We start from the raw sequence: 22,681 nt of genomic DNA on the forward strand, positions 1-22,681 counted from the left end.
AAAATATATTTTGTTTTAATTATCTATATTGATTAAGCATATATATATACATATATTATATACATAATAAGGTATGTAGTTAGTAAAAAAAATAATCAGAAATTCATTTATGTTGTATACCTTCATCACCCCCGTGTTTATAATATTCGGAGAAGTATTTCGTAATTAAATTTTTAATTATCTGTACTTAATATTGTTTTGAAAGTTTTATAAAGATTTTTTCAGATCTCATCATAAATGTATGCTTCTGTAGGTATGGCTTGTTTACTATTGTAGAACTTAATCTATTTATAGTAATATGTTAATTTTAATGAAAACATACATTTCTTCCCATAAATAAACATATCACATATGATATATACCGAATCTGATTATAAAGAATGAAGTAAACCGAAGTTCCGAGCAAATAAATAAATAATAGCAGTTCACGCTTCAAAATAATCAATACGAGTCGGTGGGCGCTTTAATTAGATTTAGGCATTACAAAATTTATCGCTACAGTGTGATTTAATAAAACAATATGATTTAACTTATTCAAATTTATTTATCTTTTATTAATAGTAATAGATGTCTATTTTTTTTTTGTAAAAGAATGTGAGTACGAAGTTCACAAGTAGGTAATTAATAAATTGATTAGTAATGAATATTTTTTTGATAATTACATAACAATCGAGCATTTATTTATATTTTTATTTTCGGAAACTAATAGCTTTATATAATACACGAACATTTCATACCAAAATAAGTCTTACATAAGCCAACAAAGTTTCCACTATTATATTAAAACATGTAGATAATTTAATAACAACAAGTAATTGATAGATAGTGAAAGTATATGAATTTTTTTTTTTTTTAATACAACAAAACAAAGAAAATTAATGACAAATATATATTTTTAAAGTTACCTTTTCGTAAATTCAAATCTTTTATAAAAAATACCTTGGTAAAAAAGGCATATTATTCAATACAAGATTTTGTAGATGATAAAAAAGCGTGGAATTAATACCTGTTGACTTCCAGGCAGGATATTTTATTTTAAATAATTGTATTAACTGACATTAATTGCATATAACATTAACAACTTTGTATTTTTTAAATGTTGAAAAAGAGTAACTACTGGGTTTCTTGTCGGTTCTTCTCAGTAGAATCTACTTTCCGAACCGGTGGTAGCTTCACTTAATTGTTAAATGACGATTCAAAAGTGCTTGTAAAGGTCCACTCGAATAAAGTTTATTTTAATTTTTTTTTATTTTAAAAATTTAAACAGATTTACATTACTGCATTATAATTGCTCAATTTATGTCATGGTATTGATTTCATTTTAATTGATTTGTATAAAAACAAAGTAAAACAAAAAACATCCGAACAGAAAATATTTCTATTGACTCTGGTCCAAATACGCTAAAACATGTTTATAAAAATGTTGCTTATTCATCGGAATCACCCTTGATTGAATCATTACTATCTAAACATTGAATGAAACTGTTTTAAATCCCAAGGTAATTCCATTACCTACTCGACAAAATGTAATAACATTTAGTTTTCGACGTGTCTTCATCGAGAACGCGTGAACACCGCTCGCGCAAAAAATAGCATCGGTCTATATAATCTGTGGGATCGGCCGCTGGGCACTGACATTAATTTTCGCGCCAAAATGTGGGTCACAACGCGCCCTATTTAATTACGGAAATAAAAAGTTTTAATATTTATCGATTTGGATTCGGAGTGATGTAATACGTGATGTCGTTAATTTGGTATTTACAAAGTTTATTATTATTAAAATAATCGCTACTTCCATTTTTTATTTTACATAACTTACATTTACAGCAACGATAAGTATTATAAAATCTATTTAAGTTGTAGTATAGCAACTTATTAAAAGTAAAAAAAAAAAAAAAAATTGACGTACCTACAAATTATTCTAAACTTAAAATAAAATTGTTTTATAAATATTTATGTTATAAATGTGCTAATTTTCTACAAAGTCAAGACTTTAGTACGTCTGATATGTAGCAAAACGTCCCTATAAGTCTTAATGTTCGTATCCTGCTTCCGGTCGTTAAACGCTCAAATACAAATCGCATTCAATGTTTCAGCGATATTATTAATACGCATTCTAATTCGATTCCGTTCTAAATTCAAATGACTATTTAAAAATGCAATCATTTCAATTTCAACAATCGCTTCAAAAGAAAACATCAACATAAATTTTACACAAATCAAATTAGTGATCAGTAAATAAACTTACTAATGTTTTGTTACTATATATTTTTTACAATATAATACCTAATATATAGAAAAACTAGCGACCCCTCCCGGTTGCACACAGTTATTATATTAGTAATTGTGATACATATATGATAAATGCACTGCAGAATTTCTTACAATGTTCACAGTCATTCAGTCATTCTCATCATACATATAAACCTATACCTTGAATCAATCTATTGATTAAAAAAACAATTCATAATCCGTTGTGTAATAAAATTAAAAAGATCTAAGCGTACCTAGGAACAGACATCGGTAAACGACTTTGTTTTATACTATGTGTAAATTATATATTGATTTGTTAAGACCGGAAGGCAACGATAACATGTGTACTTCGAGTAGTGTCACCCCTTGTTTAAGGGATATGGGAAACGACAGGACCGAAATAGAGCTTCATAATCATTCGTTCTACCATCCCTCAATGTCGGTAAATTGATCGTGACATTGTCGAATGCCATTTGTTTGAACATATCAAGAAAGGAAGGAATTGCGTGAAGGAATAAACTCAAAACATTTTTCTTCACAGGATTTTATTTCGTACAACTGTAGGATGTAGGTTATTCACTTAAATATTCTAATTGTGATATGTGTTTCCACATTTCATTGTAATTGAATTTGTATTAATTATAATTGAAATATTACATTTTTATAAACACAATAAAAATTAAAATATGATCACATTTAAAAAGTATTCTATTGGTTAGTTAAATATTGTTATTTTCTTTAAGAAATAAACGTTGATAGATTTTTTTTAAGTTTACTCTACAGTGTTAATATATAAAAAAATATGAAAATATATTATAATAATAATTTTATTGCATTACCTTAAAATGTTTTAAGTAAGTAATTTGTAGACTTCATAGAAGAATAGTGTCCAAAGCTATCGCCCTGAAGGCAAACAAACATGTAAACATACCGCCGTATTGTCGAAATTTTGCGTAAAATGGATAAGGTAATGAAACACGATTTTAGAATGAATAAAATGACTCATTTATATCATATTTATTTTCATATTTCAGAAGAAACTGGGTGCAAGCCCTGAGTGTTTTCAGTTTAAATCCAGCGCTAATGTACATTGAGAATGCCCAACAGCTAACATTTTATTGTCAATTACATGACAGCGCTTTGAATTTGGAAATAGCGGTTCCTAAAGCTATATTGTAATTGTTATCGTTGTTCTGCTTTTTAACTGTAAAAACAAAGTAATCATTTTGTCATTGCTGATAAAAATATAATTTAAAAAGTTACATTATATATAAAGTGCGAACGTGGCTTCGTTCAAATTATAACAGATACCAAAAAAGTAATATTTATAAAAAATCTGTTTTTAAAACGAAAGTTATAATAAAATGCTCTGTAGGCAGCCTTAGCGAAGTATTTGTATGCAACAGTAAAAAAGCTAATCTTTAATTTTAAACTAATCGCGTTCACTGAAAGTCATCTGTCTATCCGTCCATTATCCTACCCCGTCCAACTTACCACATGTAAATGGAGTGAATGGTACCGGTGGATCAGTCGACCTCAGACAGCCGTTACGATACCACGGTTATTTTTAAAATCATTTCAGACTTGTTTATTAACGCGAGTTTGTAATGTAAACAAAAATTCAGAGCGTTAGATTGCACAAAAATAAATGTGAAAATTTATACAGATAAAAAAACTTCATTTCCAAATATAAAAAAAAAAAAAAAATTCTAAAACTGACATTTTTCATATCATTTCACTGATCACAAGCGTAAAATAAAAAATGGAAGTCGACCGTATTCTTTATATTTTCGGAAGCTTTTCGCGGAAGAGGCAGGAGAGAAGGAAATCTGCGGAGCCTACGTCAATAAGTGCTGGTAATAGTCCACTCAAATGTAAGGGTTCAAGACCGGCCAGCCAAAGTGTTTCAATTGCTGCCAGAACATCAGCTTACGAGAAGATTAAGGACTGGGAATGTGGAATATGCAAACGGGAGTTGGTTGAGCCAAGACTTCTGGGTTGTCTGCACAGCTTTTGCACGAGATGTCTCCAAGGGTTACACCATGAAGGCGAAAATCAGGTCTGGGAAGATATCGATGGAGGTAAATATTTCTACTTTTTTTTTACTTGAGTGTTATTGAATGTTTTGGACGATTTTAAAGATTCTTTGTCGAGTAGGCGTCAAGGGTAGCCCCTTATTTTAATACAATGAAAAAAAAATTTGGAAAGCTTGAATAGTTTGGAAATTTGACTTGGGTATTAATGAGTTACCTTCGCTCATTGTACAGATACCTACCGATTGTGATTCTTTATTTATTCTTGTCGATGTCTAGCATCAGGTCAAGGAAGCTAAAAATTCCAATGATATCAACAGCTGCTCCAAAAGTAATTGATTTGGTTATTTATATATTTCTTTATCAATGTATCAGATACAATTTAAAATTTTCTTCATTGCAATTAAAATAAATGTTTAAAAATATGGTGGTCATAATGTATATAAATAAATGTAATTTTAGAAATCCGATTATTTCAGGGTAAGTTGTTTACAATATTATTTTGTGAATATTTTATTTCTCTTTGTTAGTATCGTGATAAATAACTTCACGTACATATGTCACCATATATACATGACAAAAATACAATTTGTAAAAAAAGTAACAATTTTTAAATGAATTAGCTCTGGACGCCAGTTTAGGACAATTAATAAAATCCGTGTAAAATTTCTGTCACATTATCGCTTAAAAAACAAAGTCGGGGAGACTGGTGCCGAAGTAATAAACCAAATAACCAAATTAGCTCAACTAACAATACAAAATTATTATAAACACTTATTGTTCATTTTGAAATCTAAAAGTGTCGCAATTATATTCAATAAAATAAAAAAAAGTAAAAGTAACAGCCTGTAAATTACTCACTGCTGGGATAAGGCCTCCTCCTCCATTAAGGAGAGGGTTTGCAACATATTCCACCACCCTCTTCCAATGCGGGTTGGTGGAATACACATGTGGCAGAATTTCGATGAAATTATACACATGCAGGTTTCCTCACGATGTCTTCCTTCACCGCCGAGCACGAGATGAATTATAATCTAAATTAAGCACATATATATAGTGGTGCTTGCCTGGGTTTGAACCCGCAATCATCGGTTAAGATGCACGCGTTCCTACCGCTGGTTCATCTCAGGTCAATACAATAAACAATAGTAGTAGCCCGCAGCTTACACGCGTTAAATGAATATGATACCTCAAAAAAAAAATATTTGACAAGTTTGCAAAATCCATCTGCTCAAAGTTACCACCCGTACCTTTTTTTACATTTTGCTGTAATACATTTTGGCATTTTAAAGTTTTATTTCACTAGTGAACATCAGCAGATCTTTGCTGGACCTAGTCGTCTTTTTGGAAGACGTGGCTCACACTATTTTAATTTTATTTTGTACATTATTATTGCGATAAATTAAAATTTATGGTTACCTATCCAGTATTTTGGGACGTACCGTTATAAATTATAATAGTCCTCATGAAAGTATTCTCAAAAAAACTTTTAAATATGATCAAAGTCTTCCTATTTAACCAGCTTGTTAGTTTTTGACAGCCACATGGACCTTATTGTAAGTCTAGATCTACTAGACGCTCGGTTGCTGTGAGAAATATTAATTATCGACAATTTTCCACCAACCTTGGGACTGATGCCTGTAGCTACTGATTCAATAAGTAATAATAGTACACAAGTAAGTACTGTTGTATGGCGATATATGATAAGTTAGTTAATACATACCCAGAAAGGCCAGCACAAAGTTTTACCGCCAAGCTAACATATTGGTAAAGCCAAAATATATAAAAATTACTACAAACCTTTGTGGTAAAAAGATTACTCGAAAAGGCAAATGAAAACAGAGCTATTTAAAGGAGGCGTAAATATTCTAACAGTTTTTGATAGGATTTTAAACAACAGATCATCAAATGGCTATAAAATAAAATTTATATCACGTCAATAAATACTGAAGTGACTTCGTCTGTTCCTTGAGCATCTGGCAACGTTATAAAAAGTTAAGTATCCGTTAATAGGTCAATTACAATGTGTGGTAACGCTGGCTATTATGAAAAGTTTTGATTGTTTAAAATATTGTTTAGGAATTTTGAAACTGTAAAGATCAGTTTTGTAACTGATCTGAGTGTCCAAGTCGCTGGATTCTTACCATTATGTATTTTTTATTGAACTTTTTATAAGAATATAAAATGGCTCTGACATGAAGATAAATTTCATTAGATAACAACCAAATAAACATTATTTGACAGAAAAATAATTGATCCAGAGCTTCGATTGGTTGAATCAAAATATTTAGTATGGACTAGTAAGACGCCCGTGAAACTTCATGTTTGTTTAATAGATTCTTTCTTAATTATTCATGATAGTTTTTATTTCGATTGCATTTTACTATTTGACGCCAAAATGATGAAACATTTTTCAATTATATATTTAATGTCAAGTGGTATATGTTAGTTCAGTTAGACTTGGAGTTTGTCGATTACAATTTCCTTTTTAAATGTCAGGATCAGGAGATATGTCTGAAGTTACGTGAAGCTACTTGGACAAACGTCCTCGTAACTTTTTTGCACACTCAAAATTTATTTCAAGAATTGTCTTGATTTTCTGCACATCTAAGGCGAGGAGTAAGGAGATCATAACCGATTTTTTATGGACAGTTATCATCCCATAATCACTGACTCATGTTATTAATATATAAGATATATAGATATACAAATAATGGAGTTTTGAAAGCCAATGAAGCTGTTCTCGGAATTTTAAAAATAAATTGTTATAAAGACAATAATTGCTGATGTGCGCCTTAACATACAGTCAATCATCTCAATTTTGGATTAGTTATCAATTACATAATTGTAATTTGTTTAGTATTTTTACTGATCTTCATTAAGATCACACAAATGAAAACACAATTAATTACATTCAACAATGTTACACGAAAAAATCTATTACAGATATATATAAAGAAGCCCCACAGGAGTAAGGCTGACCTCTCTTTAATAAGATTATTTCAGACCCGTTTAACACAACTGTTACGACTGATAAATCGGTCAGGGTGATCCTAAATGCGATTTTTTATTCAAATTTAGAACTTTATAGACAAAAGCGATGTCTATGGGCGATGGAGGTCACTTATCACCAAGTGGCTCTTTTGCCTTTTCGTCTAGCTATGTCATAAAATAACAGATAAAAAAGCTTCCTTGTAACGTAATTTTGTATTTGGATTGGATGGTCATAAATATAAAGGCGTAATAACTTTAATTACTATTTATTAACGTGTCAGGAACCATTGCATGTACCAAGCATTAGTCTATGATTTCATTGTCTTTGATTAGTTGAGACTTGAGTTTCTATAATACTTAACAGTGTGCCAGAAGCAGAAGTGCGCCGAGGGCATATGCACTAATACATAATAATAAATAGTGTTAATAATAAATAAACATGACCAAGGGCTCGATACTAATTCTAAAAAATAGACTGTGAGAAAGATCTGCATAACCATGTATCATCTATGTATTTTTTTCTAATTTCCTTGGAAAAGACAACACATCCAAAAATTCAATGAAATGAAATCTCCTAAAAATGTAGAAATATAAGTCAAATAGCGTTTTGTTATATCGTTACGTTAAAAAAATAACGTTAAAAAAACGTCTGTCACCTCAGTAACGATCTAATGTAAACGGCGACCCGGGTGGCGCGATTATATTTAGAATACATTAAACGTGTTCCGGGCATCAATGAGATTATAAATACGAGTACCTTCAAATACTACGCTAACTGTGATTGTTTTCTATTATCTATGATTTATGTTGTTGTTTTTTTATTTTTTCGTAATTTCCAATTTAAATATAAATTTTCTTGTTAAACTAGCTAACTTATATTACTTGACTGTAAGTTATTGACCTGTCTGGATAAGTAAACACTCATCAAATATTCTACCTCCTAATAGCAACACTCAGTATTGTAATCCAATTTAAAGAGTGAGTGAGCCAGTGTAATGTAACTACCGGTTTAAGGGACATATCATCTTAGTCCACAAATTTGGTGGCATATGTAATTAAAGATTATTTCCTATGCGATGTTGACCATTTACCATCAGATCCATTTGCCAGACCTATCGATATCATAAAGAAAATACTTCAGCAACGTATATTATACCAATGATATTCTAATAAACAGATATGTTATACCCATACTAAACAACAGAAAAAAGAGTGCCGCGCCGGGGACCGTTTATTTTACATTTCGTTACAAGTAAAAAGGATAGCTTGATAAAAACAATAAGTAAAAGGGATAACTAGATGTTTTAATTACGCAAAACGTATTACTACATAATTATGATGTATTTTATAACGTATTACTGGCATAATTATGATGAAAACGACTAAAGGCAAACGTCCCAATTAGGACGCTTTTTAGTCTTCACTTTTTACGCGTTAATGACATATCTGTTTACTAGAACATCATTGTATTAAACTAAACGTAAATATAAACCAAGACGATGTATATTAAGGAAAATCCTCGTGGGCTTCAATTCGCGATCTACAAATAAAATCATTGACTATTATTGAATGACAACATCACAAACAAGTTATTAATTTCAAATAAACACATTATTTAAATCATACAATTTTTAACAGAGTACATTGTTCTCAAATCTATTAGGAATAAAAAAAACTATTTTAAAAACGAAAATCATTTCGACGTTACTTTGAGCAATCGTTAATCAGCCAAAAGCGAGTTATTATTTCGTGGTAGGAATATAAAAAATAACAATAACAGTCATCGCGATATAAAACAGAAACTTATGTTTATTTAATTCCGAGAAACACAATATATGTTCAAAGAAGATTTGATTGAATCAAAGATCAACGTTGTTTCGTTAAGATAATTTCTGTGAGGTGTTTATTTTAAAAAGGTCTGATGAGCGAACGCTTTATTCGAAAACTGAAAGATAAGTATCTTATTGTAAACATAAGAATATTCAGCTCAACGGCAAGTTCTTAAGATGAATTTAAGCAATGTTCTGAGTAATACTCAATATACATTTCAAGATCTACACAATTTTGTTATTTCATGAAATTGTTGATAGAATAGTCTCTAATTTAATAATCAGATAGTCATACGTTCAAATCAAATCAAAGTAAACTTTATACAAGCACTTTTGATCGTCATTTAACAATTAAGTGAAGCTACCACCGATTCAGAAAGTAGATTCTACCGACAAAAACTGGCAAGAAACTCAGTAGTTACTCTTTTTCAACATTTAAATAATACAAAGCCATGTTAGTTAATACAATTATTTAAATTAATATATCCTGCCTGGAAGTCAACAGGTATTAATTCCACTTTTTTTATCATCTACAAAATCTTGTATCGAATAATATGGATTTTTAACCAATGTATTTTTATAAACGATTTGAATTTAAAGTAAAGTAACATTCTGTAAATTTCCCACTGCTGGGATCAGGCTTCCTCTTCCATTAAGGACAGGGATTGGAACATATTCCTCCACGCTGTTCCAATGCGGATTGGTGGAATGCACATGTGGCAGAATTTCGAAGAAATTAGACACATGCAGGTTTCCTCACGATGTTTTCCTTCACCGCCGAGCATGAGAATTATAAACACAAATTAGGCACATATATATAGTGGTGCTTGCCTGTGTTTGAACCCGCAATCATCGGTTAAGATGCATGCGTTCTAATCACTGGGCCATCTCAGATTTGAATTTACGAAACGGCAAAGTTAATAATGTCTGCGGAATTTTATTATAGAAACGGAATCTATGAAAACGTACAATTGCCTATATTAAGTATACTTTTTCAGGCTAGTCGACACGACATCTATTCACTTACAAACTATACACTATCACAGATTTATCTTAAATTGAAATAAAAAACTTTTCCACGGAACTATTTAAATCTACTTCTTCTAATATATAACTCGATAACTTAACAATTGTTACAATTTATTTAAACATTAAATAAAAAATATACATATTTTAACATTGTATAGCTTATAATTGCAATAGCTTAAACAACTAAAGCACAGCTGTTAATATAATTTTCTAATTGTGTTCCGTGAGACAACCTCACGAGGTCGTTTTATTTAAAGATTCATCGGATGTAATGAGTAAGTAACACTACATTTCCTTTAGCAAAATAGTAATTGCTACATTTATATTAAGTTTTAATACAGGACTACATAATTGATTATTGTAATAAATTTAGAGAATAATGAAAATGTTTTTTTTTTTTCAAAGATTTTACTTGTACAAAAATACTCTTACATAGACTAACTGTTGGTCTGACTTCACATGGGTAGACGGCCCTTCATTAAGACTTATAGGTTGAAAAATGAACATTTTTTTCTAGTTAGAAATTTAATGTATTTACTGGTTATGGAGTTATAATAGATATTATGTTTACCGCTTTTCTTTACTACAATATGCATATACTATGCTTATAAACCAGGGATGTTATGGAGTTTTGGAATCATAATCGAAACCGTTCATAATTTTTTGTTTGCATTTATGTTATACTTAAAGGGTAGGGTAAGAGGGTAGTTAATTTTATTTCAAAGATATTAGTTTTCTTATTAAGTATTAGGTTTTTAGGATCTAAAATCTAATAGACGTAACTGACGCTATCCCAAATTATTACAACCTTTATAGGCTTATACCTTATTTTTGAATCACTTGATCGAAATCTATTGCATATCTTAAAAGATCATCGTACAGACGAAAAGAGACTGTATACAACGTTGAGATTATACAGAATTATAACGAAAGAATATAATATCTTCCTTCAAATAAATGCCTCTTCAAGACATGTTAAGTACTTTTTAGCTCATAAAAAGTATAATTATATTTTTTAATTTGTTAAATTATTGATCTTTAACCAAAGCTAAAGCTACTTCCATACAGCGTACTAACGTTTTCCAGAGTCTATCCACCATGATCCGGGCGGTTCCGGTGGTGGATCAGCTGGTTCGGGTTACGAAAGTGACTTTCACCACTCAGATTCAGAAACAAGCTTTGAAAAAAATCGCAAGTATGGAATAATTACAAGAAAGGTAAGCTACGTACGCGCAATCTAAGTCTAAGTAACCGGTGACTTATGGTTTTTAAGGATTCTAGTGAATTAGCTACAAGGAGTAATCATATATTTTATGAAACATCATAGAATTTTTTTTATTACCGAAGTGTTGTACTGATTTTTTTAATAAGTAATTTAGTAAATATGGTTTTACTATTTGAAAGGTTCACGATTTTTTTAATTTATCTCAAGTACACAATTTTTCATTGATTTTAAGTATACGAGTAACTTCTTTATTATTTACAACTAAAATTTAGCGACAAGACCCATGAACAGTATTCAGCTTTTTTAAAATTGAATTTTTCATAGTTACCACAATATTAAGGAAGTTTCACATAGCGAAATTAAAACAGGGCCGAGACCCAAAACAACCCCTTACGCCTACGGCTATGAAAAAAACTCATTTATAATAATTATACATATCATGAATTTATGAATTTAATAATATCAAAATAATAAAAGTAAAGTAAAGTAACAACAACAGCCTGTAAATTTTCCCATGCTGGGGTAAGGCCTCCTCTTCCATCGAGGAGAGGGTTTGGAACATATTCCACCACGCTGTTCCAATGCAGATTGGTGGAATGCACATGTGGCAGAATTTCGATGAAATTAGACATGCAGTTTTCATCACGAAGTTTTCCTTCACCGCCGAGCACGAGATGAATTATAATCACTAATTAAGCACATATATATAGTGGTGCCTGGGTTTGAACCCGCAATCATCGGTTAAGATGCACGCGTTCTAACCACTAGGCCATCTCAGCTCAACAACAAAATAATACATAAGTGAATTCGATACTTAATAACTCAAGCATGGATTTGAACCTGCACCCATTCGTGTTCCTTTTAGATATCAGGAAGAAGTTGTCATTTCGTTCTGTGTCCGATATGTGGGTTCGAAACCCAACTGCCCCTGGGCGGAGTGTCCGCCTTGCCGCTCAACTACGTGCTGCTGAGGAAGATGGCCAATCAAGAGAGTGGCAACTCGGTGTTGTGTGACCTTTGCTGCACGGATAATAAGGTATATTAACACGTTTGATATGGGAAATATATTTTACGAACTCACAACAACAGCCCGTAATTTTTTACAATGTTGGGCTAAGGCCTCTTCTCCCTTTGAGGAGAAGGTTTGGAACATATTCCCAATTTCATATTTTTGTCTAAACATATAATAAAATTAGAGTGCCTGTTTGTAATATTAAAATAACCGTTTTTTAATAAATCCTGTCAGTTGGCTACTATAATAAGGAATAACTTAGACTATTTTTATTTTAGAATTATAATTTATTTATAAAATATTAATTTATTTGCGCTGCAGTATCCATATCCGTATCCAAATAACTTAAATTCAAACGCCCATGAAGTCGCGAGCACTGTTCGTTGTTTAAATAGATAAGATAAATGATGTGTGTACACTCCTGACGAACTCCATGGTCACATTCGTTCAGTCATGTCTTCATGAGTACACAAATGTTTTTAAATGTAAAGCCAATTAAAAACACTAAATGAAAAAAAAAATTCGTTGGCTTTCTTTTCTTCCAAACCTACTCAAGAAGATACGCTTTTTCATGCTTAAGGTTTGGTTCAGAGGTCTTAGGTTAAGTATGGCTTTATACACAAGCAATTACCCTTCAAATATGTTAAAAGACACTTAATAAATATTCAAGACTATAATACAACACACATTTAAATTTCACGTTTTAACAAATTTTTAATTAATACTCATTCACTAATGACAGTCCGTAAGGAATTCGAATTGCATTCCATTGTCATATTTTTTTCTCATCTATTTATAAAAAAAAAACGTGACAATTGACAAACATTGGAGGCCAGAAATACAAGCGCACACGTGCGAGGAACGCATGCGCGGCTTTACTTCTCGCACCACGAGCGATTTCAGAAGCATGCCGTTAATTTTACGCCACATTGGCAGTCCCATTTGATCTATTTGTAATTTCATTTTAGGAAAAATCTATTTCGTTTCGTTTATTTTCATTGTGATTCTGCATCTGTCAATTTAGAATGTTGATGTTAGACCTTATTTCAGGCGACGTACAGTTAGGGTAAAAAAAGGTTCGTCACCTTAAGGTCTATTTTCATGTGCTCAGTATGAGCGATAATCTGCTTTACCGATCAAGAAAATTACACTGACAGACATATTTTGACAATTAATTAGAAAATATCATATATAATTTGAATTTGAAGTGACTAAATACGCCATTAAAAAGGTTTCATGTTAATATAAAACTAGACGTAGTCGAAAGATGTTACACTATTTTGAACCAAGTTATCATACTATGTACCTAAGTTTAATTTTATTTACAGTTGTCAGTTTAGTGCTTTAGTTACAAAAGGTACTAAGAGTTTACTATTTGATAGAGGAATGAAATTGAAAACTGACGAAGGTTTTCTTACTCTGACTGTACATACCAACTTAGGTAAGATTTATATCGCCGTCCCCGGTTAAAGAAATGACATCTTCTACCATTGTTTTAGTGATTTGTCACTTTTAAGGTCTTTGGTTACTAAAATACATCTGCTCACAATACAAATCTTTTCATAAATACTTTAGTGATAGTTACGAAGTTACAAAATACATATGTTACCCATGTCTAGACTCATTGTCGAAGCTGGAAAAACGAACTATACCCAAGCTTTTAAATATAATGAAATTTCGCGATTCTCAAGCGTAGTTTTCGCGCACATTTGGATAATAAAAGTTGACCGTTTGTTTTAGTTCTTGTACATATATTATCTGTTCATTTTAAACATAAAAATAATCGACAAAAATAAATATATGAGTAAGTTACCAAAAACTGAATAACAAATTGTCTCGTGAGGAGTAAGATATAAAGTTAACCTACTAACTTTAAACACACGCAACACTAAACACTAACACGTTACAACAAGGTCAAAAATCTGCCAAAAAAACAGATATCAACACAACAACCATTAGTCTCTTAAATATTAATAATGTAATTATAAAGTCGAACTATAACGCTAAGCTTTTAAAAACTAATAAATATTATCGTTAGTATTTAACATAAATATTTCATTTTAACAGGCAGAGAATCGTTGTACTCATTGCCTCGTGAGTGTGTGTATGTCGTGTGGAGACACACACACGAAACAGAAGGGAAACGCGAACCATCTACTGCAACCACTTGGACCAATCCTGAGGTTCTGCGGACAACATCCCAAGGCCGAGCTGAGCGTATACTGCGCTACTTGCCAACAGGTAATTACAAAGTAACTGAAAACGTTTCTATATGTAGGTATATATATGTCTATTAATAATTATGAATTACTGTTCCCATATATATATTTTATGTTGTATTAAATATAAAAGTATACTTTGAAAGAGCATTCTGATTAACTCTGATTATATTTTATTGAATTCGGTGAGTCGAGATGGCCCAGTGGTTAGAACGCGTGCATCTTAACCGATGATTGCGGGTCCAAACCCAGGCAAGCACCGCTGATTCATCTGCTTAATTTGTCTTTATAATTCATCTCGTTCTCAGCGGTGAAGGAAAACATAGTGAGGAAACCTGCATGTGACAAATTTCATAGAAATTCTGCCACATGTGTATTCCACCAACCCGCATTGGAACAGCGTGGTGGAATATGTTCCAAACCTTCTCCTCAAAAGACAGGAGGCCTATAGCCCAGCAATGGGAATTTACAGGCTGTTGTTGTTGTTGTTGTTGTTGAATTCGGTACAAATTAAATTTCTAACTTTCATTCGTGAACACTAGAAATAAAACTAAAAATAAATGTTTAAGTTTTAAAATGGCGTGTATTGCAGGTGATTTGCAGGGACTGCTGCCTCATCTCGCACAGCGGGCACGCCGTGGCGAGCGCGGCGCGCGCGGCGGCCGAGCGCGCCGGCGCGCTGCGCGACGCTTGCGAGCGCGCGCGACACGTGCCCGGCAACGTCGAGCGCGCCAACCGGATCCTGGACGTGCGCGCCGCCGAGGTCGATGTAAGAACGTTGTAGCACATTCAGAAAGGAATATAACTCTGCCTCTAGGTCCTTCAAAAACGTGATAGCTGAGGCGAAGTCGAAGTACATTGGCAGAATTGGCTAGAGACTGGTGCGCTTCCCATCAGGAACACGTGCGTTCTGGTCTCTCGCTAAGGCTGTCCTAGGGAATTTCTGTCAGCCTTCTTTTCTATCTTTGCACAGGGACGGTGAGTCATTGGCCCATACCGCGAAAGAGAAAGCTGATCTTTTAGGCTCTCTCTTCGCGTCGAACTCGACTCTGGATGACCGAGGAAAGTCACCACCATCAATCCCGCGGTGTGATACCACGATGCCGGAGGTTAAATTTCGGCAAAGTGCAGTTCGGAAAGCACTTCTTTCCTTGGACATTCACAAGTCGAGTGGACCCGATGGCATCCCTCCAATCGTGCTACGGACATGTGCTCCCGAGTTGGCACCGGTTTTAACGCGTCTTTTCCGGCAATCCGACGAATTAGGCGTCGTCCCGAACTCCTGGAAGACTGCTTTGGTGCATCCGATCCCTAAAAAAGGCAACCGCTCAGATCCGTCCAATTATAGGCCTATAGCCATCACTTCCTTGCTCTCCAAGATAATGGAGTCCCTTATAAACTGCCAGCTCCTGCGGTATCTAGAGGAGAACCAGCTGATTAGCGACCGCCAGTACAGTTTCCGTCGGGCTCGGTCGGCCGGTGATCTTCTAGTTTACCTTACTCATAGGTGGGCTGAAGCAGTTGAGAACAAGGGGGAGGCATTAGCAGCCAGCTTGGACATAGCGAAGGCCTTCGATCGTGTATGGCACAAAGCGCTTCTTTCGAAGCTTCCTTCCTATGGGCTTTCCGGGAAATTATGCAATTGGATTACCAGCTTTTTGGCAGATCGGAGCATCAAGGTCGTTGTCGACGGTGCATGCTCCGACTTCAAATTTGTCAATGCTGGTGTTCCACAAGGCTGCGTTCTATCACCCACTTTGTTTCTTCTGCATGTCAATGATTTGTTGCAAATTGGGAACATTCATTGCTATGCAGACGACAGTACCGTTGACACCGTATACACCGGCCGAGCTAATATTTCTCGGGAAAACGTCGAAGAGAACCGGAACAAACTTGTGTGAAATCGAGTCTTCGTTAAACGAAGTCTCGAACTGGGGCCGGCTAAATTTAGTCCATTTCAACCCCAAAAAGACGCAAGTTTGCGCGTTAACCGCTAAAAAAACACCATTTGTCGTATCTCCACGATTTGAGAAGATCCCGATAGCCGCTACAGGTAGTATCAGAATACTTGGCGTTGATATTTCGAGCCTCGTTCAGTTCCGCGGTCGATTGGAAGGCAAAGCCAAATTGGCTTCAAAAAAAGCTGGGTGTGCTCAGCAAGGCGAGACAGTATTTCACGTCGGCCCATCGCCTAAAACTTTACGAGGCGCAAATTCGTCCCCACATGGAGTACTGCTCTCACCTCTGGGCGGGTGCTCCTCAGTACCAGCTCCTTCCATTTGACCGCATCCAACGTAGAGCGGCTCGAGTTATCGACGATCAAGCCCTTTCCGATCTCCTTGATTTTTTGGCTTTGCGTAGAGATGTTGGATCACTCTGCATCTTCTACCGAATTTTTCACGGGGAATGTTCCGAGGAATTGTTCGGATTAATCCCGGCTGCTGAATTTCACCTTCGGACATCTCGTCAAAATTCTAAGTTTCACCCGTAACATCTTGATGTCCGAAAATCCACAACAGCGCGATTTCTTAGACATTTTCTGCCTCGCACAACCACTTTGTGGAACCAGCTTTCGCCGGCGGTTTTTCCGAACCGATACGACATGGGAACCTTCAAGAAAAGAGCGTACTCCTTTTTGAAAGGCCGGCAACGCACCTGCAAGTCCCCTGGTGTTGCAGGTGTCCATGGGCGGTGGTAGTCACTTTCCATCAGGTGAGCCTCCTGCTCGTTTGCCACCTATTCCATAAAAAAAAAGGAAATGCGTTCATGTCGTTTTATTGATAATGATTGTCTTAATAAAGATAAATCCTGAATTTTCTATGTATTGTGTAAATGTCATTAATTGTCAGAAATAACAACATCGTGTACTAACACTGTCTATAAAAAACGCCTAATAAGTCCTGGGTATTATCATCAGGAACAAGCGTCGCGCGTGGAGAACGAGATCCTTGCGTGGTCGGAGGAGTACCGGCGCGCGGTGGAGGCGCACGCGCGCGCGCTGGGCGCGGCCGCCGTGCGTGCGCGCGCGCAGCACCGCCGCCGCGCGCGCCGCCAGGCCGCGCTGCTGCACGCGCGCGCCGCGCACGCCCGCCACGCCGTGCGCTTCGCCGAGGAGGTGCGCCCCTGCCTGCAGTAATATAGTTAAACTTGTGCCTGTCACGTGTGCCCAGGGCCGGATTTTAAGTCCCGAAGGTCCTTAATCCACAGAGTAGTTGAAGCCATATTTTGCCTCTAGTTAAACGTGTCGCTGTCACGTGTACCCAGGGCCGGATTTAAAGTCCCGAAGGTCCTTGGTCACAGAGTAGTGGAGGCCATATTTGACAAATTAATTTGATCTTGTCAATAATATGCCTCTCTAGTAACTTTTTAGTATTATTAGTAATATAGTTAAACTTGTGGCTGTCACGCGTGTCTAATGCCGGATTTAAAGTCCCTTGATCCATAGAGTAGTGGAGGCCATCTTTTACAAATTAATTTGATCTTGTCAATAATATGCCTACTCTAGTAACTTTAAAACGGCATTTAGTAATATTATTTAAACGTGATCTGAATATACGTTTAAATTGTTAACTCGTCGGAATTTCTGTTGTGGGGCTCCGCTCTCGTAAAAGGTCCAGAGTAGATATTATAGATCTTAAAACTTATTCTTTTTATTAATTTCATATTACAATTGTTAATGACAATAAGAATTGTAATATGAAATTAAGAAGTCGCCATATATGGTAAATGTTATGCATATCCAGCTGCTCTCCGAGGGCAAGGAAGACGAGCTGCTCTCGCTCAGCGGGCCGGTCCTGCGGCGTCTGGAGCGCCTGACGGAGCTGCAACCGCTGTCGGAGCCCCCGCGCTGCGAGCTGCGCTTCGCTCCCGGAGCACCCGCCACCAATCAGCCCACCCTAGTGGGCAGGCTGTTTACACTGGCTGCAGATCCCGATCGATGCGTGCTGGAAACAGACGGTACTAAGCAATATCGTTTAACCTATTTAGTCATATGTTATCTTCTAGTATCTCATCCAGTGTACAAAGTAAGATTATAAATGTTAGGTAGTTATGGCTGTAATAACGACTTTTTTGGAAAATGAAAGCTGTTTATTTTTGGCGCTGTTCACAGGATTGCAAGACCTTCAAGTGAACGTCCAGCACACGGTGATATTACACCTCCAGGATCGAAGTGGGGAGAAAATTTGGTACAGCGGCGAGAATGTAAGTGATGGACATTATACCCTTTTTTTTATGGTATAGATTGGCGGACGACGAGCATATGGGCCACCTGATGGTAAGTGGTCACCATCACCCATAGACAATGACGCTGTGAGAAATATTAACTATTCCTTACATCGTTACTGCGCCACTAACCTTGGGAACTAAGATGTTATGTCCCTTGTGCCTGTAGTTACACTGACTCACTCACCCTTCAAACTGGAACACAAAAATACTGAGTACTGTTATTTGGCGGTAGAATAACTGATGAGTGGGTGGTACCTACCCAGACGGGCTCGCACAAAGCCCTACCACCAAGTAAATAACCCTGGTCGTTTTATAGTCATCACTGATAATAACGAACTCGAAACAATTCACGCAAATAAAATATATGCGGGTTCAGTTCGATCAAGTGTCACTGAGTTTTCTCGTGGGTGCTGAGTGAAGTTCTTGCGCAGGTGGCGGGCTACTTCCGGCGCCGCGACTCGAGCGCGCGTCCGGCGTGCGTGCGCGTGCGCGCGCGGCCCGACGGCGCATGCGCGCTGCAGCTGGCCGCGCCCGCGCCCGGGCACTACCTGCTCGCCGTCACCGTCGACAGCACGCCCATCAAGGTAAATATAATATAAATATGAGACAACATCACATACATTACTCTGATCCCAATGTAAGTAGCTGAAGCACTTGTGTTATGGAAATCAGAAGTAACGACGGTACCACAAACACCCAGACCCAAGACAACATAGAAAACTAATGGTAATCTACATCGACTCGGCCGGGAATCGAACCCGGGACCTCAGAGTGGCGTACCCATGATAACCGGTGTACACACCACTCGACCACAGAGCTCGTCAAAGGTGCCCGCACCTCACACATTCGATCGCTTGTCGTTGCCTCACAATCTGGTATCTATCGCGCTACCTCATGGCGTCCATCACCCGAAATGGTCACGAAAATCCGGCTCGTACTTTACGTGTGTCACAGCATACTGTCATCTACTTTTCTTTAAATTGTTATTTTACTGTGTATTATAATACTAATAGTGTAATATCGTACATGGTCGTAATACAGTGACTATATCCTACAGAGCAAGGGATATTGTTCTGAATATGGAAAATGTTCATAGACTATATTTGTAAATGGTTTACTATTATAAAAATTTAACACCTCAACCCCGTGGTGTCCTCAGGGCAGTCCGTTCTCGTGCAGCGCGCGTGCGTGCGCGGCGCACACGGGGCAGTTCCACTGCTGCGCCTTTTGCTCGTCGGGGGGGCGCCGGGACGCCGTGTGCGCCTGCGGGGCCTCCATGGGCGCCGGGTACAAGGGTAAGTGACTCCTCTACTCAGACTCAACACCGATTTTTTTTTCAATAATAAATATTTTAATGAAAATTTTCTCTAAGACTTATTTTTATTCTTCGTCATATTGAGAGTATTTACTTCTTAGTAGTTTACAAATACTTGATGAAAAGTACCTCACAGCTATTGCATATGATGCATAACATCTGACATCTAGCATGAATGGTAACAAGCAACATTCAAATTATATGTTCTCGCGCAATAATACGCACTGAATATTCAATTTGAAAAGCGCACACTTCTATACCTTTTCACCATCCACGAGCCAGTGTGATATCTTTTATGTTACCCATTAGAACTAGCGCGCACTGGTTAATTCTGTCACGGTGACTGTTTTGTCACTCTTGTCAAGTCCGTGAATATGTACAGCAGTGGCGGCGTAGGGCATGGGCAGTGTGGGCCACCGCCCACGGCCTCGCGGTGTAAAGGGCCTCGCGCCCGAAATTTGAAAAAAACAAGAGCCTCGCAAACTCTGGTCCACATTAAGATTGCATCTCGAGCCGCCACTGGTAACAACTTCCTAAAAAAAAAAACAAAGATAAGGGCCTCGCAAACTGTATATTGCCCACATTAAGATTCGATCTTGCGCCGCCGCTGATGTACAGATGCAGACACAAATGTCACGTCGTAACGTGCGCGCACATACGTATTCATGGACTCGACAAGAGTGACGAAACAGTCACCGTGACAAAAGTTATTCATGGACTCGACAAGAGTGACGAAACATACAAGACAAATACTAATATAAATAATACAAGACAAAGAAAAAAAAACAAACAACAGAGTGACAAACAACGTCACCGTGACAAAAGTGCTGGTCGTGCGCGCTGGTTCATAAACAAAGCCGAGTGTGGAGATGAGAGTGGGCGTTGTGGGTGGTCAGGCTGCGGGCACGGGCACGCGGGCTGGCCGGGCGCGCGGCACTGGTCGTGCTGCGGCAGCACGGCGCGCGCGCCGCCCTGCGCCGCGCCCGCGCCGCGCCCGCACGCGCTCTACCAGTTCTCGCTCTGACCGAATACACGCCTCGCGACCGACACGCTCTTTCATTTCAAACCCCTTCAGACCCTTATTACCTAAAAAATAGACGGACGTCTACGGTCTTTATGGCACATATGCAATTTGATGGAGGACCTGTCGGAGAATACACTTAATAGTTGTAAACTTTTCGAGTATGTATCCCGATAAATTTACAGCAGGGATGTAATGGATGTGTCATTTTTTATTTAAATGTGCATACTGATATATGATAGAGTATATACTGATACAGTGTCAGTTGGGACTAAGTATTCGATTATTTAAAAATATAAAAAAAAAATAACAAGATATACATTTGTCATTCTTTTATAAGCTACTATTTGGTATCAGATATAAACAGGAACATTCTTAACAGCTTTAAAATACAATTAGCTACTCCCTTAAGTATTACTATACAACAAGCAGACAAAATTGCTATACATATACAATTTTATGTCGATTTCGACTATGGAGTTCCATAACTTCCCTGGTTTACAGCTTTGAGCTTTTTAAATAATAAATAATATACAACGTAATTCAGATCTGTGATTCATCTAAATATGACATTATTCAAATATAAAAAGTCCCATTAATAATATTACACTATTTAACATAAACTAATATTTGCCTTTGTGTACTAAGAATGTAAAGATCTTTCATTTTTATTTATTCATTTGTATGAAAACACGAAAACGTTCGTCATAAGGGTTACACACAGGAAAAGCAAAATAAGCTTGTGTGCGTACAATGGACCTTTCATTTCATTCAATAGGGTATTTGACTGGTTTTTAAAATGCATTTTTATATTATTTAGTAGAAGTGAAGGAACCCAGTAAAAGTTGATTTATTTATTTTTAGAAATATTTGCAGAAAAATATATTAAAAATTCCATATTTAAATAGCGCGCAAAAACGCTACTTGGACAATATGGCGCTGCAGTGGGGTCGGTGACGTCTTTTTCGTGTATTTTAATCTGTGGTACATATAGTAGAAAAACAGGGTTAACAAGAAAGTGACTTCATCATAAGCACGGCCAATCAGGAGCGTTTTGTGTCATGTGACAAACGTTTGAAATATTGCATTTTTATTGATGGATTTTTGAATAAATTAAGTATTATTTTCAACTTCAGTTAGTAAATAACCATTTTTAAACTCATAATATACACTGATTACAATAATTCACAATTTATTTTTTGCATTGTCAAATAGCCTATTACTATATAGTTTATACAGAGGTATCAACAATTTTGGACAAACATCTCATTCAAACAACCCATAACATTGAACAGTGGACAGTATCAAAAATACAGGAGTGAAGCTTGAAAAATATCAGCGAACAGATATTACTCAATTTTTTTGGTAGATTTCGGCTAACTGTCTATACAGGAAAGTTTTCAATTCCGTAAGACTGAAAGACGACTTAAAGGAGTTCCCATCTCCAAATTTTTAAATATCAGAAGCATTAATGAATTTCATATCCAATACCTCAAATAATTTAATATTATGTAATGTATGTAA

At 36.0% G+C, this 22,681-nt stretch overlaps 1 protein-coding gene across 1 annotated transcript; it reads left to right on the plus strand.

The window, feature by feature from the left end:
- Positions 1–1,553: 1,553 nt before the first annotated feature.
- Positions 1,554–21,160, plus strand: LOC124530916 (tripartite motif-containing protein 45). Its single transcript, XM_047105284.1, has 12 exons — positions 1,554–1,754; positions 4,051–4,334; positions 11,225–11,355; positions 12,229–12,399; positions 14,443–14,616; positions 15,187–15,363; positions 17,512–17,709; positions 18,338–18,551; positions 18,706–18,797; positions 19,253–19,405; positions 19,981–20,116; positions 21,033–21,160. Exons 1-12 carry the CDS (start codon positions 1,741–1,743, stop codon positions 21,158–21,160), a joined length of 1,872 nt encoding a protein of 623 aa, XP_046961240.1. The 5' UTR covers positions 1,554–1,740.
- The last annotated feature ends 1,521 nt before the right edge of the window (positions 21,161–22,681 follow it).

This window comes from Vanessa cardui, chromosome 7, assembly GCF_905220365.1.
Source record: "Vanessa cardui chromosome 7, ilVanCard2.1, whole genome shotgun sequence".
Lineage (NCBI taxonomy): Eukaryota > Metazoa > Arthropoda > Insecta > Lepidoptera > Nymphalidae > Vanessa > Vanessa cardui.

Excerpts from the sequence above, each read along its gene's own strand:
- LOC124530916 (XM_047105284.1), top strand. Across the intron at positions 14,617-15,186 it reads ACTGCGCTACTTGCCAACAG|GTGATTTGCAGGGACTGCTG; the intron begins GTAATTACAAAG and ends CGTGTATTGCAG. Across the intron at positions 18,798-19,252 it reads TTTGGTACAGCGGCGAGAAT|GTGGCGGGCTACTTCCGGCG; the intron begins GTAAGTGATGGA and ends GTTCTTGCGCAG.